Consider the following 16,339-nt stretch of genomic DNA (forward strand, 5'->3'; position numbering starts at 1 on the left):
CTACAGTCATGCTTTGGTAAAAGTGAAAGTCAACCACCAATACTTGAGTAAAAGTCTTAAAGTACCTGATAGTAAATGTACTTCAGTATCAAAAGAACAAGAGATAGTATATTATACATATATTCGCATGTACAGTATGTATGTACACTATGGGTTGACCGATTACTGGCCTGGAGGATTACGGGATCCAATATTCAGTATTTTTCAGATTATCAAAATTACAATTTTTTTCTATATTTGAGTACCGAAAAATAAAATGTATTTTTAAATATGCTACTTTGGCTCTGATGTAGCACGTAATCTAATCTACAAAGTCACTAGTAACTTAAAAATATTAAATAAATGTAGTGAAGACTTTTTTGAGTAGTTTTACTAATTGTACTTCCTTCCTCTCCCTGGGTGAATGTAAAGATCTGTGGGGTGCAGTTCCTCACCACGAACGCTTGGGGGCAGTGTTGCGTCAGGTGGGAGCCGCCGGCGCATGCGCAGTGCGATGTAAACATTTGCTAGGCCGCCGCCGCCGCCGCCGTCTGTCCGAGCCCCGCAGACATTTGTGTCCACGTATTACACGGCTGCATGGGCCGAACCCAGCGAGGAGTCAATGGGAACCAGCTAACTCAACGCTGGGCTAGCTTTTCTACTGGGAAACCTAGCGATGCTAACTTGGAAAATATAGCTCATGTATTCGGTTAAAGTGGCGGAAAAACGGTCGTTTTCTCGTAACAGTCGGACTGTACTTTCGTGCATGGGGAAGCGGACGACGTTTGGTGCGGCTGGTTGAAAACGCTTCAAGGTAAAGGATGTCCTTGTGTGGTGGTGTGTGTTTTTTTCTCCCTTTCGGGCTCTGTCTAATTGCTGGAATGAGCGAGTAAGACATAAAAACGACTGCTAGTTATCACCGCGTCTGCACAAGTGAGTGAAATGACATCAGATTTTGAACACACAACTGTGTTAGCACGCAACTTTTTAACGCAGCTAGCAGCGACGTTAGCTTGAATCACTCCTCGTTAGTGCTGTCACTACATGTTGAGTTGGAAGTTGGTTACTTTGGTCGCTAAGGACTCGAGCTATCGCCTGGAAACAAAACATAATTTTAATGTTAGATGTGAGTTTGTTTGTTTTTTTCCCCCTGCTTGCTAATGTAGCATTAATCTAACTATGTAGCGCTACTGTTAGCATCGTCGAGCACGAGATACTGTAACTCTCATACTGTTGCATTTGATGCCACATCTCCATTTCAGCTCACAACACCAGCGAGCCATTAAAGAAACAGAGACTTCTCCTTTTTGTTAAAGTTAACTGCCTGTGAACTAAAATGTGTTTTTGATATGTGAGAGCACAAGCAAAGTATTTAAAGAAGCCAAGGATATCTTTAACTCAGGCTGCAGGGAAGTGACTTGCAACCACAACACAGCTCTGTGGCCAGAGATACAGTGGACACCAAAGTTGAACACCTTTTTAAAAAGCTATGGAAAGTACTCCTTAATGACTGTCGGGCTGAATAATACATGTGAGGATAGTGTTTAAGGAAAAAGCACAAAGTAGGCCGATGCTGCTGTGGAAGTCTTGGTGATCATGACTTGTATCTCACAGTTCAAGCATTAAACTAGGAATATTAGATGTGGGATTTAGCCACACAGGCTCATTTTCAACTGCAGTCCCTGGCAGGTTGATGGCATTAAAAAAAAAAACCCACAACACATAAGCACAGAAAAGTACAATAACACAACCACTACTCCAGACCATGACAGATGTCCCTGGCAGGTCGATGGCATATGAAAAAATAACACATACATGAACAATTTATCACGTAGCGTATAGGCGCCGACAACACCGACAAGTATTAATAGTCAAAGGCAGACCAGTACCGACAGAAACTGAGTAGTACTCCTTTTATATGTGTTAATTTATCACAGTGAGGAATGGGACTTTCCTGAGAGCAGAACAGTTCATTGTTAATGTGTTAATTCTCCCCAAATGGAAATGCCCAAGTAAAGTACAAGTGCCTTTTTAAATGCATTCAGTTTCAGTACGCCGCTGCCAAGTAATGACCTCGTCAAACCTGGGTAATACATTTCAGGATACTTTCAGGATCGAGGCTTAAGTCTTACTTCTGTAATTAACACTGAACAACTCTTCACTTTTTTGTCAGTCAGCAAGTTGCATCCGCGAGACCAGATGTGCCTTGTCAGAGGATACACGTGTTGGTACTTGTTGTAGTTACGACAGACGGCTTCACAGGCTTCACAAGCTTCACTCTGACCCCCTGCCTCAGTACAGCATGAGGAACATGCTGTACATTCGGGAGTTAGTATATTCTGGGTTGAGGCAATTAGTAGACGTATGCATTCGTTTTTCGTATCCGCTTTTCAGTTGTCTAATTTAGAAGTGATCACATTCAGATCAGAGTAGTGTGACTTAAAAAGGAAATAGTTCACTCAAAAATTCTCACCTCATGCTGATGGTGGTTTTTATAGTCCAGAAAACATTTCTGGAGCTTCACAGCAAAACAGTGTTGCAGCATTCAACTAAATAACTGAAGTAGATGGGGACTTTTTTTTAAAACGAAAAAACAAAAACAAAAAAAACCCCAAAACAATAAATGGCTCCATACAGCTCGTCCAGCGTAACCAAAGTCTCTAGAAGACCATAGTTAATCCCTTTCGGTCTCAGGGCTTCCGGAGGCTTGGCTTAAGACGGACAAGATGTATGGAACCAATTTACAATTTTTTCAAAACAAGTCCCCATCTACTTCAGTTGTTAAGGAAAATCCTGCAACACTGTTTTGCTGTGAAGCTCCAGAAATGTTTTGTTGACTTTGAAACTTGATTCCACTTCACACTGGCATCGGGGTAAGTAAATAATGACCGAATTTTCATTTTCGGGTGAACTTTTCCTTTAAGAAGCTGCAGTGACATCTGTTAAAGAAAGGTATGAACTTTTATATGAAAGGAGTGAACTTTTGTATATAATACCACATATGGACATATCTCAGGGGTGTAGAAGCAGCCTGTGGAAGACCTTATGTCAGTCTCTGATGTATACAATGGAGAACACACACTTTCACAGACTGCTCAGTAGTTGGTGCTTTAGATTAACTACAGAATAAACCAGCCAAGTCTGAGATTTTTATCTTGGTGTTATTGATTGAAACATTTAATGTCCTAAACTACTGTAAGGCTACGTTTTACAGTGTAATATATTAGCTGGTGGTCGTAGCTCTCATTATGTTGCTGAATAAGGAAGAATAGCCCGAAGCTGGAGCATTCAAATGCTGATTGTACACTGGGAAATTCTGAGCTTCCCTCTGTGTGTGAAGTGAAAGGCCTTTCCACCTCAGTGTGAGTGTGTTATTGTAAGTCGTGCCTGTGTTTTAATACCCTCACACAGCACATGGACCGCATCCCCCCCCCCGAAGATAGCCATGCTCCTTCCTGCTGGGCCAGACGATTTTGTTCTTATTCACAGTCTAGAAAATGGCATGTGATGAAAGAGGAGTGAAGGTGAAAACACATCAGATGACGGCTGTAAAGACCATATGGACAGAATCTTGTAGTTTTTGTTGACGGTCTTTTTGCCCCGTGCGTTTTACAGCACTGCGAGGTATCTGCTGGGTGCTGTGTGCTGTGTAGTTTAAATTAGGAGAAAGAAAATGCCTCTGTGTTCTGCCTTTGTTGTTTCTCAGTTCCCCAATCGTCTTGAAGTTATTTCGCTGAGGCTTTCTTCTTGCCTTGCTGTGGGTTTCATTAGCTATGCGCGCTGCATCTCAGGGCCCCTTTTGAGTTCTCTGGCAAACAAAAGCAGAAACAATCTCTGTATCCAGGATTTATAGGGCTTCAGTTGGCTGGGCCTGCTAGCAGGAATGTCTTCTAAGGCCACCTGGATATTGGCATCTCTCAAAGCATGGCCTCCCCTTGTCCTGACTGAGCTGATTAAAGTTTAGGTCTGCTCATATTTTGTGCCATTCAGATCATTTTTAGTCTGCTTACAAAGCAACATGATGGCACAATGTTTTTTTTTGTCTAAAAAGGTTCATCATCAATCAGAGCTGATAAGAACGGCACACATGACTTGGTTCGATATGGTGTTTAGTCTACATTTTCTCTGCCCTGTTAGTTGAGCATGGCATCCCCCACATTTGGAGTCAGTCTGTGAAGAAACCTCGTGGCTTTACATTCTCTTCTTTGCTTTCAGAGAGAGTACAGACACAATGGTAGCCTGGCTCAGTGGGGCAAAAAAAAAGACTTGTGTAGGGTGAAGAGAAACGTTCATGTAAGATACAAACTGGGGAGTGAAGTTTTTCAGGAGCACAAGTTTTTGTTAATGCTTCCATAAAAGTAAAAATTTTGATTCTCTTCGTACGTAGTTAATTTATGACTTCCTTTAAATCTAATAAACTGAGTGGATTGCAGTTATCTGTAAGTGGATTAACTTGGCTGTCAGGAAGATTAGATGTCTCATATTTACTCTTCTATTCAGGTGAATTTAGTCACATTGCGATTTTGTTGAATCCTTTTTATTATAAACTAATTAAATGTCTGTTTATCAGTTGAGCTATATGCTTTTACTTTTCTGCTGTTGATGTGGAAAATGTGCTGATCAACGTCTGAGTCAGTTTGCGCTGCACACAACCATGTGATATTGTTATCCTGTGCAGGATAAGGATACGTCTGCGACGGGCTGCGGATCCTGTTATTTTTGTTAATGCCAGTCTGAGTGGGTAAATATAACCTACGTTTTCACACCTATTATTGTTGAATCACTGTTTGTGTGAGCAGTGTGCTGCGTTGTATGGAAAACAATAAAAGTTATGAAGATCTATTCCTACATAATGATATCAGATTAATCACTATTTTAATTGTCTGTTGCAGCAGTTGATGTGTAAGAAAACATGTTGGGATACATTTGGCTTACTTAGTTCTTTGTAGTGTAAATATATGTGGTAACATCCTACAATACAATTACAGTGATCTATGGTGAACAATTACTGTTATTCTGTCCAGCTCACTGCCTTCTCTTCTTTTGAATTCTTGGTGTACAGAAGAAGAAAATAACGTAGTAAGACAATCATTGGAATTTGCACAAGTGTATTTTACTTTTAACAAAATCTACATGTACATTGGTGCACTTATTCTATAGTTGCTTGTATCATATTCGTGCTACACAGTGAGTGTTGTCTTCTTGTAGACATGGTTATCATGTTACGGATCTACAGGATAAGAATCTGTTGGTTTAGCTGTAACATCATATTGTTGATGACAGTCAGTAAATATGCCCCCATCCCCACAGTGGCAGCTCAGGAACAGGGTGTTGTTAGGATAACAGTAAAGGTTAGGTGTAGCAACTTCCTGTTTCTCTCCATTTCAGAATAGACTTGGCACAGGTAACACCTAAAAACCCCTGAGGTGGAATGTGTAATGTAAGAAACAGTAGCTTTGTTTCTTTAACTTTGGATTGTCACGGGGCGCATTTTTGCCTTTATCACAGTGGATAGGTCACAGTGAAGATGCAGAAAGGAAATGTGAGGATAGAGAGAAGGATATCATCAGAGCTTCATTATTCTGATCTATTGTGATAATCGATAAATTGATTTGAGTCATTTGTTGAGGACAAAAAGGACAAAATTATTTCATTCAATTTCACAATTTTCTGACATTTTATAGGCCAAACAACTAATTGATTAATCAAGAAAGTAATCGACAGATTTATAGACAATGAAATAATTATTAGTTCTTAGTTGTACACTTGAATTTCCCTTTAAGGTCTCCAGTGTAATGACAAAAATATATCTGCCCATGGGGAAAATCCCATGTTGAACTGATGTTCATTCCACTAAACTGCACAGTAATATAAGCCATTATAAGGTGTATATCTGATGTCTTTTCTGATCTACCTGTTGGCATTTTAGCCTGCGTTTGCATTCAAGTGTTCAAAGCACAATAAATATCATATTCAATCATGAAATATCAGGAGGTCAGTATCATGAAATAACAGGAGGTTAAAGACGATCAACAATAATGTTAAATGTAAGTCCATCTGCGTGTTGTGTGGTAACAGTATAGTCACTAAGAGTTTCTGTCTGTGTGCAGGAGGATAAAAGAAGCTTAGGTAACATATTTTCAGCCTGTACTGTAGCACAGTCCTGTCACCACACTTACCACAGTCTCTTTCCCCACCTCCTTTGTTTTGCTCTCCTTCTCCTTTATGTCTTTTGCCTGTATGACCTGATACTCGGAGAAATGACTCATCATTTTATACAGACAACGATGCATGAAATGATTTGTTTCCTGCTGCTGGCAGGGTCCAGACTTCCTGCCGGGGTGAAACTGAATGCTCATACGTTTTTTTGTTCTCAGGTGTTAGGGGAATTTAAGAAAGTGTTTTTTTTGCTGAGTGCAGAGATCCACTTCCTGTGTTACACTGATTTCAGCAGGAGACTTAGAGAAGCCTGGAGCACTTTGACCCTTCCTGACAGTATGATCAGCATATGACTGCAGTGTGTAATTAAGTCGGTCAAAGGTTCAGAAGATTGGATTACCTTAAGGATAGAACGTGCTACTGACATTTCCGTTTAATACATTTTTCGCTTTGTGGTTTTCTCTTGATGAATACACACTCAGAGTGTGGTAGCAGCTTGACAATAATGATTTTGGATTGTTTGGAGTAGCAGGTAGGAACGTATATCAGTTCAGTTCGTTTTGTTTTTGACTTGGCCTTATTTAGAAATCATCATTAATATGCAACAAGTACTTATCGTCTTTATGGTCTCTCTTTTTGTAGACTAGCCATTGCTGAGCACTGATCAGAGTACGGTGTAGTGTTGTCACGATACTCGAATTTCTAACTTCAGAACAAGACCTTGAAAAATATTGGTATTCGCTGCTGTTTCTGATACCATGCGTAAAAACTGACAGGCAGGACATTTTTCGATTTTTGTTAAAAGATAAATATAACGAGGCTATAACATGACAATAACAAGTAGCAGAGAACAGCAGAAAGACTGTAGTAAACATTAAACTGCACACTTTTTTCAAAACATTTGTTTTTTTTCTCTTTAGATTAGGCCTTTTAAAAATAATGCTTGTGTGCCAATGTGCTGTCAGAGAGAAGAGTAATGAAATGCAGTTAGAACCGATCCATCGATACTATAGAAAATGAGTATTCAACTATTCAGTATCGATATGTATCCGTGTATTAATATTTCTGACCACACTGGTACATGGTAGTCATTTTTCATGCTGTTGCCAGTAATATCTCAGTAATAACATTTTACTTCCTGCCTGTAATAATGATATGTTATTGTAACAGAATCTGCTGTGATTCATTGTGGTGGTGTTTTCCCCAGTTAAAATGAAACATTACATGTGACAGGAAACACTGGAGTAGTCTGGACTTTTGTAGTGCATGGGTAGAAGTTTCAAGTAAACATATGTGTTTAGCAGAATAAAAATCTGCCTATAGAATAATCTTCCTTTTTTAATTAACAAATTGACATGATTAAAGGGAATTATTATTGATTGCTGTTCAATCCCTTCTAAAAACTATTTTACTGGGAAATGAGCAAGCCATTTACAGTATTGATTGTGGAAACTGAACTGAACAAATTCATTTGCTGATGCCGAGTTTGAAAACTAAGCAGCTGTATCGATCCAGACGATACTGACTGCTGGCTCTGTGTACCCGGTGCAGCTCTGACAAAACTGATAATTGGGATATAATGATGATCAGAAGCTGCAAGAGAAGAACGATGCAACCTTTACAGTCGTGGTTCTGAAAGAAATTAGATGCTTACATAAGTATTCAGGTATTCAAGTATTCAAAGTGTTTTACAGGCTGGCAACTGGGCTTCAGCTTTTGGTTGCTGAGAATGAATATTTTAGTAACCTTTATGTTTTGAGTAATTAAGATACTATGCAGTCAAACAACAGCTTGAAAATGAAAATGTGATGTAAATAAAAATGTAACAGCCAGATTTAAATATCACTAATGCAACAAACATTAACAGTTCATTTATTTTGGGTGCATGCTTTGTGTTTGCTGTTCCCATTTTCTATTAGTTGCACTGTTGGCAACCCAAGCCCAAGAATCGGTTGCCAATTTCACTATTGTTGACTCCTGATCAGTGTTAACAAGTTAAGCTTCAGGGAATTGACAGGGAGAGGAGTTAAGAAGTTGTTTGTCCTATGAAGAGACTAAATCTCTTCACTTCAGCCTGTTGCTAAACATAAAGTTGTATTACTTAGATGCTATTACAGATTTAAGAGGTGCTCTCCATCCTCTGCAGGTGGCGACAGACAAGGTTGCTGGTAAGCTGAGTTCTACTCTCTCATGGGTGAAGAACTCGGTGTCCCACACGGTCAGTCAGATGGCTAGTCAGGTGGCCACGCCCACGTCCCTGCAGACCACTACCACGTCCTCTTCTACATCTCTGTCCTCGCCTGCCCTCTCGCCGTCCTCACCGGCGCAGCTCAGTCCTGACGATGTGGAGCTGCTCGCCAAGCTCGAGGAGCAGAACAGGTAAGCTCACTGTGTCTAAAGCTTCTCCTGACCATCAACTTAACTGTTGTTGATTTGAGGATGTCGAGGGAAGACTTTCAGTTCCATGTGTACGGAGTTACACAGGGAAGGAGAACACCGTCTGACTGATTTAAATGTTTTAAACATTCAAATATGTGGGGACATGTTGAATATTTCCTCTGGTTTTTGTAGATGATCAATATCGTGAGGTACTTGAGGCTGCTGCTGGTTAGCAGTTTTCTTCTAACATAGTAACATAATGTCAGAAAACATGATTAATAAAGTATTGAAAGTATAAGTCACCCACCCATGCTACTTCGTATCTGGTGCAGCATGCAACCTGCTAAGTAACTAGAAACCAAATGAGTAAAAAGTACAATATTTGCCTTTTAAAGTATAAAGTAGCGGAAAAATAAAACCTGTATTTAAGTGCAGTACTTGTATAGATGTATTTAGAATATGAAATACATATATTACATAAAAGCTGTGAACATGATAAATCGGAAACATAAAAGATGTATCAACTACTCAAGCCTGTAATCAACAGTTAACACATCATCACCATTCAGCACAACCGTCTACCTCATCACGATTGCAAACTAGTGGGAGAGAATTCAGCAGGCTGATGGCACAGGATATAACAGTGTTTTCCCTTGGTTTGTCTTCCCCAAGACAAATTTATGTTTTACAAAAAAGCTATAGCAGATAATAAATAAACAACCCACAAGAAGCTAAATGATAAATCTTGCTGAAGAGTTTGACCGGGTTTGACCGGGTTTGACCTGGCCCATGACAACCTAAATGCAAGGCCTGAGGGAAGCCACTCAGATTGCACATGAGGAGGATAGAGTGGATACTCGCCCTGCTGCTCACCACTCACTTCACTGTACAGCTTGTTCTTGTCACCAGTGGACAGATTAGCATGCTCAGAAATGTGATAGAGCTGTACAGTGCCTGATTTCTTCAACTCTTCTTGATTTGAGTATTAATTTTAATACTTACGTACTACTAAAATGATTTATCTTTCAGAACTTTCATATAAAGCTATATAAAGATTTGGTTATTGTTTTATTACATTTTCATTCATTTAAGTATTCAAACCTTTGTTAATCTTATTATTATTTTATTATTATTCTCCTGCTTGAGAGTCATTGTGCACGTCCCCACCATCGCCCTCCTCATTTACACAGAGACAGGAGAGTGAAGTCCAACAGGTTGCGACTTGCCAGCTAACTGGAGAATGCAAAGAGTACTGATGGAAGAAAATGTAGTAGTCTCCAGTTTGTCGGGTTCTGGAGGGTTTTTGGTTTCACTGATCAGTAAAGATTTTAAGCTTTTGTTCTTTATGGGTTTGTCCTCTTTTTGTCATCATGTGCTTCTCAATTAAAGGCAAAGTTGTGAGTCAGTTTTGATGTACTATTACTGAGTCACTCATTTGCTTGTTTGTCTTTTTAGGGAGGGTGTTTGACCTCACCCTTGCTAACCTTAATGTAGTTTATCCCTCTGTGTGTGTGTGATGGGTGGTTAACTAGGCTCTATCCTCATTTGAGACTCTCCTCCATTGGCTAAGAGTACCCGTATTTAGAGCGATATCCTATAGAAATCTAAAATTGTTGAGAATTTTGACTGCTTTCTTTGTTCTTCTCAGCATTTCACTCTGTACCGTGTCAAGCCAGATGTACTTGCATGTTGGTTGTATTCACCATAGGCCGCGTGAAACATGAATGTAGTCTCTGTAGCCTCAGCCATTGGTTTCTGAAGAGCCATTGTGAAGCTCAGTGTGGTGGCTCAGGCCGTCGCCATCTTGGCAAACCCTGACTCCACCTTAACTCCTGGCTAATCCAAAAATGGGCAAGAAGGTGGAGTGTGGGTGAAGCTTAAGCAGGCTGAATGCAGCCTAGTTACTGATGGCTAGTGGCAGTCTTTCACTCAAAGAAGCCATGTGCATTACTTTGAGCCCTAATATCATTTGAACAGGTGAGCTTTATACAAATTCATCCCCCGTACAGTTGTCAGGAATGGGAAGGTTAGCTATAGAGACCAAAACAGTTTTTTATACCAGGCTGTAAACATGTTTATTTCTGCTATGAAGTTGGGCATTTTAACATTGAGCTTACTTGCTGGCTAATCTGAAGTGTGTAAGTAAGTAAAACCAAGAATAGGTCCAGATTGAAGCTGTTTCCTGGTTTTCCTCATGAAAGTCGAGCAGATAAGTCAATAAACCTGCCTCTTGGAACGGGATCCAGAACTTGTTGGAGTGTTGGAGCTTCTTAGTTTTGCGGTTTTCATGTAACTTTACAATGTGTTTATTTTACTGTGTATACTACAAAAAGAAGGGTACTTTTGGTTATTGCTCATTTGTGGTAAGAAAAGCCCCACATTGAGCAGAAAAAGTCCTTTGAAAAGTAAGATGTACTCTGTGTGCTCATTGTTCACATCAGATTAAAAGGACTGCTAGAGGATGACGTAACACCTCCTCTTTTGCCAACTTAGTGAATTCTTCCTCCGTTGTGACTCTCACCCATGGCTAGTGCACTCTGTGTCAGCATGGAAACCAAGCATGCAGTTCAGCGTTCGGGATTGTGTCACAGTTAACTCCGGTGAAGAAGACAGCAAAGCTCTGTTGAATGGTGACTCATCGCTACGCCCACAACGGCCACTGCTCCAGAATGCCAAGTGACACTTGTTGTGATGCTTTCCCTCATTAAGGGAGATCAAACCCAACCAGGGAAACATTTCATTTTCTCCCTTATGTCCTTTATAAAGCTCTGAGCAGACTCCCATCTGGTGAACAGAAGTCATATTGTCGAGGGGCTCATAGTTCACCTGCCCTTTGACCCCTGCCTTCACCCCAACACACAGCTGGGCCCTTTCAGAAGACACATGTCTGCTGCCACGCTTCGCTTCTGACTGACAACGCAGCCTCTTCTTTCTAAACCACCCCATAGCAACATACTGATATCTACCAAACACACAGTTCTTATCATTTTGTTTACAAGACAGGTGCAACAACATGAGGGAGGACATTGGTATTCGGGTGTATGTTTCACTGCACTCGCTTACCAAGTGTCTGTGTGTTTGCTGAGGCCTTTGTACCCTACAGAGCAGATAAAAGGCATGAGCACAGGGTTCAGTAGCCTCACACAGACAAGGAAGTTACACGCCGACTGCTGCAATCTGTCAATCTGGCATGCCATCACTCCAGAGCTCCTAAAAAGCAGAGACATGAGGAATTCATCATGAGTTTATCTTGGTAAGATGTAGAGTATCGAGTATTGAGTCATTTGAGCTTGTTCTCCTGCTGTCGTGAACTACAACTTGGAAGTCATGATGTTGAAATCAGCCACACTCTTGAAAGATAATGTAGCTCTAATTGTTTGGCGACATGTCCTAGTTCAAAATTAGATTCAAAATATCATTTTCAATCACTGCGAACTTTGTTTGACCAAAACTGATTCTTTGTAGATTTTATTATATTTTGTGTTTGCGAAGCTTCAGACTTCGTGTTTGTCTACTGGTGAATTATTAGCAGAGATGGAAGTAAGTTCAGGTTCATGTGTAGCACAGCTTGGTACTGCACCTTGTATGACAGTTTGTGACAAGTTAACTGAAATGCTTGAAAAAAATGGCAATTCCTGCCAAATTCTGGCTATGATATGTTCCTTTTATTCAGCTTTAAGTGAAGAAGCTCTGTGGCAGGCTGGTCTTTCTGGTCGTTCATTTCACGCCCTCCCACACGACCCAAATTTGGCTGTAACCCTAGCCATTCTGGGAGCACCCACAGTGACGTAACGGGCTTCAGTGGAGAGGCCCCGGCCTTTTTCCGAGATCAGGTGTCTGAGCCTTTGTGTGTCTGTCATGAGCTCGTCGGTGCCGTGCAGGTCGTTTTCTCTGCACGCTGATCCTTGATCAGGTCACTGTCATTATCTCCAGTGATAAACTGATCAGAGTGATACAGTGCAAGATTAACCTGCTGAACAACACACTGCGTGAGCTTTTCAGTGCACTGCAGTGCACTTTAAATGCCAGTCATGGATGAAATTGGATAATAAGTCTGAAAATAAGTTACTGACCTCCAGTGGATTCATTGTTGATCATATAACAGACCTGTTGCGATTTTTTTCAGCCATTTAAAGGTCCAGTTTGTAGGATTTAGGGTCGTTGAGGTTGTAAATAAGAACCAACTGAACGTCCCTCTCACCTTCCTCTAGGGTGGCTGCTAAATACACAAAAGCTCGTCTCTAGAGTCGGTGTTTGGTTTGTCTGTTCTGTGCTACTGTAGAAACATGGTGGTGCAACATAGGGTACTTTGTGGAAGAGGATGCACTTCCTCTATAGATATAACAATAATGATTCTTAGTTTCAGGTGATCACAGGAACGAAAACATGATTATAAATATTATGTTTTATTTTTGCCAGCGTCAGAGATGTTGGGTAACCCTTTATTGATTTGTTTGGGACGAGGGTTTACTCAGATACAGATCACAGATTTGAGAAACCAAACTTTTCTTTTGCTATTTTGTTGAACACTTGAATCTTTATTTGTGGTGAATGTTATTAAAACCCTAACCTGCAAAAATACACCCGGATAGAGTCAAGCTGTTGTTGTTAAACACCCTTATCTTTTCGAAGAAGGTTGTTATTGTAAAATGTAATTGACAGTTGTTAGGGCATAAAAGCAATGATCTTTTAAAACAGCAAAGCTGTCGGTGTGGAAAAAATGCTTAAATCCAATCGAATTGTGACCTTAAAATCAAAAGTCAAATCTAATTATTAATGTGGAGAACTGTAACACCTCATGTTCGTATTAACCCTCTAGAATTTGAGGATTTCGGGGGCAAAACATTACATTACATTAAAATGTACTAAAATGTTGTTCTGACTGCTGATGAAGAAGCACCAGATAACTGGACTAGTTCTTGTGTTGTTTTTTCCGACTCTGGGCTATTCTTGAATCAGGTGTGAGTGTTGAGACTTGACAGCTGGAGAGGGGAATTAAGTGCTCATTCTGTGACAGTCACCGTGATGCAGTGGGTTACTTTACAGTCATAAAAGCTGTAATGCATTAGTGCAGAGTGGCTTTTTAAATAAGGTCCCCATTTTTAGCACTGCCCTAGAAATGTGGGCTGCTTTGATTTTGACACTGAATGTGGTTTGTCGGTTTGACTCAGTCACAGTTTGCAAATGGTCTGGCACAGATTCTGCATTTATTCTACTCATATTAGCACCCCTGCACCCTTCCAGCACATCGGTGTATGTCTGGTGATGTACACTAATGTTTTCCCATTTCTCTTTCTACTGTGGTGTGGTGTGGTCTTGAGATTGATGAGCGGGAAAGTAATGCTATCAGAACTACTTGTCGAGCCCATACGTAATGGTTTTCCTGGAATATTACTTCTCTTTTAAACAACATTAACCACTTTGCCCAAACACCTCGCTCAATGTGTAGCTGATTCAGTACAAGTAACAGACTCAGGAATAAAAGAAACACTATTGCGCATTTTGATTATACGTTTTTCCAGCTTATTGCAACCGTTAAGTTCAAACTTTGATTCACGTGTAAACATTGCTTTCATCCAGTCTTAAAAGTGACATTTTTGGTGCTTTGGGTCCTGTCAAACATCTCAACTTGTTTTGTTGAAAAGGTGTTTTGTAAAAAGCTAAGCTATCTTCTTTTTAAAAAAATATTGTTTTGTGCTATTTTTGCCTTTGCTGCACAGTTGACAGCATAGAGAAAGGTAGGAAACATGGGGAGAGAGGGGGATAGGAGACGAAACAAATGTACTCTAGCCAAGTGGAACCAGGGATGCTTATATGTTCTGTGTATTTATCACTAGGCCACCAGGATGCCCCCATTAGGACTCATGTTGTTTAGATTCACATGCTTGTTTCATAAAAGATGTTAGTTTAGCATATTGTTGTTCAGAATGTGTGGTTTGCCTGTTTCACTTTATTTTTGACTTAAACTTTAACTCAGACTAGTTGGCCAGTCTAAAAGTAAGAAAAAACTCAGAAAACTGTCTAACTTGAGCACAAATAACTTTAATTGACTAGTGTTTCTGGTGCCAACTTTTAATTGACTTGTTGATTAACTGCGCACATCTCTCATACCGACATTTCAAAGCACCAACAGGGACAATGATAGAGTCACAAATGCAGTTAGTCGGTATCTTGTAATTGGTGAAAGACTGCAACCGTTTACACTTTCTTGCATACTCAGGAAAAACCTGGAAGAAAACATTACCAAATTGCGTTTGAACAAGACTCAGATCAATTACATCATATTTTGTAAAGGATCTATTTTTATTTGTCAGTTCTTAACTGTGTGTACACCGTGTTAACGTTACATCCTACCTCTTTACCTTCTCTACAGGCTGCTGGAGACAGACAGCAAGTCACTGCGCTCCATGAATGGCTCTAGGCGAAACAGTGGCTCCTCCCTGGTGTCCAGCTCCTCTGCCTCCTCCAACCTATCTCACCTGGAGGAGGACACCTGGATCCTGTGGGGACGAATCGTCAATGAGTGGGAGGAGGTGCGCAAAAAGAAGGAGAAGCAGCTTAAGGTGAGGCTAGTGCACACGACTACCTGTGAAGTGGCAGCCGAGTCTCGTGCGGACCTACTTAAGAGCTTACTGAAACACGACTGCTGTAACAGCTTACTGAGACACATTTGACCTGTGCAATGAAGACGAGGTTAAGGCACTCGTGGGGGTGAAATACATTTTTGATAACTGCCCATTTGCCAAGAAGAAGAAGAAGAAAGAAACAGGAGCTCCAACGACACTGTTTTTGGATGGGGCTTTAAACTGTATAAGAAAGCCGACACGTTATCTTGTGACACGTGTGCATTTGTATCGGGCTCTGGCCTGAATGCTACAATGGTCCTATCTGTTTGAATGTTTACTTGGTCCAGGAATAATTTCTCAGGCTATCTTTGTCCTTGGTGACCCTGCGGTGTTGTCATTGAACTTGTTATTTAAGTTCTTGACATTTGAAGCTAATTTTAGGGTGCTTGTTTCTACAGTTACTCTCTGAGGTCTTGTGATAACTCTAGGCTCAGTCACTGTCGGAGGCAGTTTGGTTTGAACTGCATATGAACAGTGGATATTTGTGCACATTGACCAGAGAAAAAAAGAAAACACTGTCCAGTACTTTGGATAATTCGGGTTCTGATAACAGGCACAAGTCATGGTATACACTGGGTACCTGTAGCTTCCAAATGTTTGACTGCCTGGTGCAGCTGCAGAAGTTTAAAGCTGTGACCAGATCATCATGTCACCTCAAAACATTCCTGGATGCTCCTTAACAGGAAGCATACTTTGTGGTCCATTTGTTTCAGTGTTTAGCTTTGAAATTGCAGCTTTACAGTTATGGTGACACATGCACATGCAATGATGGAATGTACTGTAGCTAAGTCCATGTAGTCAAGTACCATTTTGAGGTACTTTTACTTTGACTATTGTCATTTTCGGCTGCTTTATACTTCTACTCCGCTACATTTCTAACAACATTAGACACTTGCATTTCTTACAAGATACAGCATTAACGTTAGTTACTAGTAACTTTGCAGCTGCATCAGAGCCAATTTTAGTTTGGGTACTTTTAATATCAGATACTTTAAGACTTTTACTTAAGTACTAATGGTATGGGTGACTTTCATTTTTACCAAAGTAATAAATGATTTTAACTTGATAGCAAGGCTTTCATTCAAGCATGGCTTTGTGGTACTTCTTAACACCTGTCTACATCCAAAAACAGATGCAGTCATGAAGTTACTGTTGCATGAAACTGTTGATAAAGCCACATATGCAAATCACAAAGA

General features: G+C 40.3%; 1 protein-coding gene across 4 annotated transcripts in view; it reads left to right on the forward strand.

The window, feature by feature from the left end:
- The first annotated feature begins 545 nt into the window (after positions 1-545).
- evi5b (ecotropic viral integration site 5b) overlaps positions 546-16,339 on the forward strand; it is a 33,735-nt gene continuing 17,941 nt past the window's right edge. For 2 of the 4 annotated variants that reach the window (XM_073476709.1, XM_073476711.1), the window contains exons 1-2: positions 11,663-11,770; positions 14,891-15,080. In XM_073476709.1, the coding sequence (XP_073332810.1) occupies positions 11,757-11,770; positions 14,891-15,080 (204 nt within the window). In that variant the 5' untranslated portion in view covers positions 11,663-11,756. Of the gene's footprint in view, positions 794-8,284; positions 8,518-11,662; positions 11,771-14,890; positions 15,081-16,339 lie in introns of those variants that run through there. The other 2 variants (XM_073476710.1, XM_073476708.1) reach the window with 2 other exon arrangements.

Source organism: Pagrus major, chromosome 11 (genome assembly GCF_040436345.1).
Source record: "Pagrus major chromosome 11, Pma_NU_1.0".
In the NCBI taxonomy this organism is placed as follows: Eukaryota; Metazoa; Chordata; class Actinopteri; order Spariformes; family Sparidae; genus Pagrus; species Pagrus major.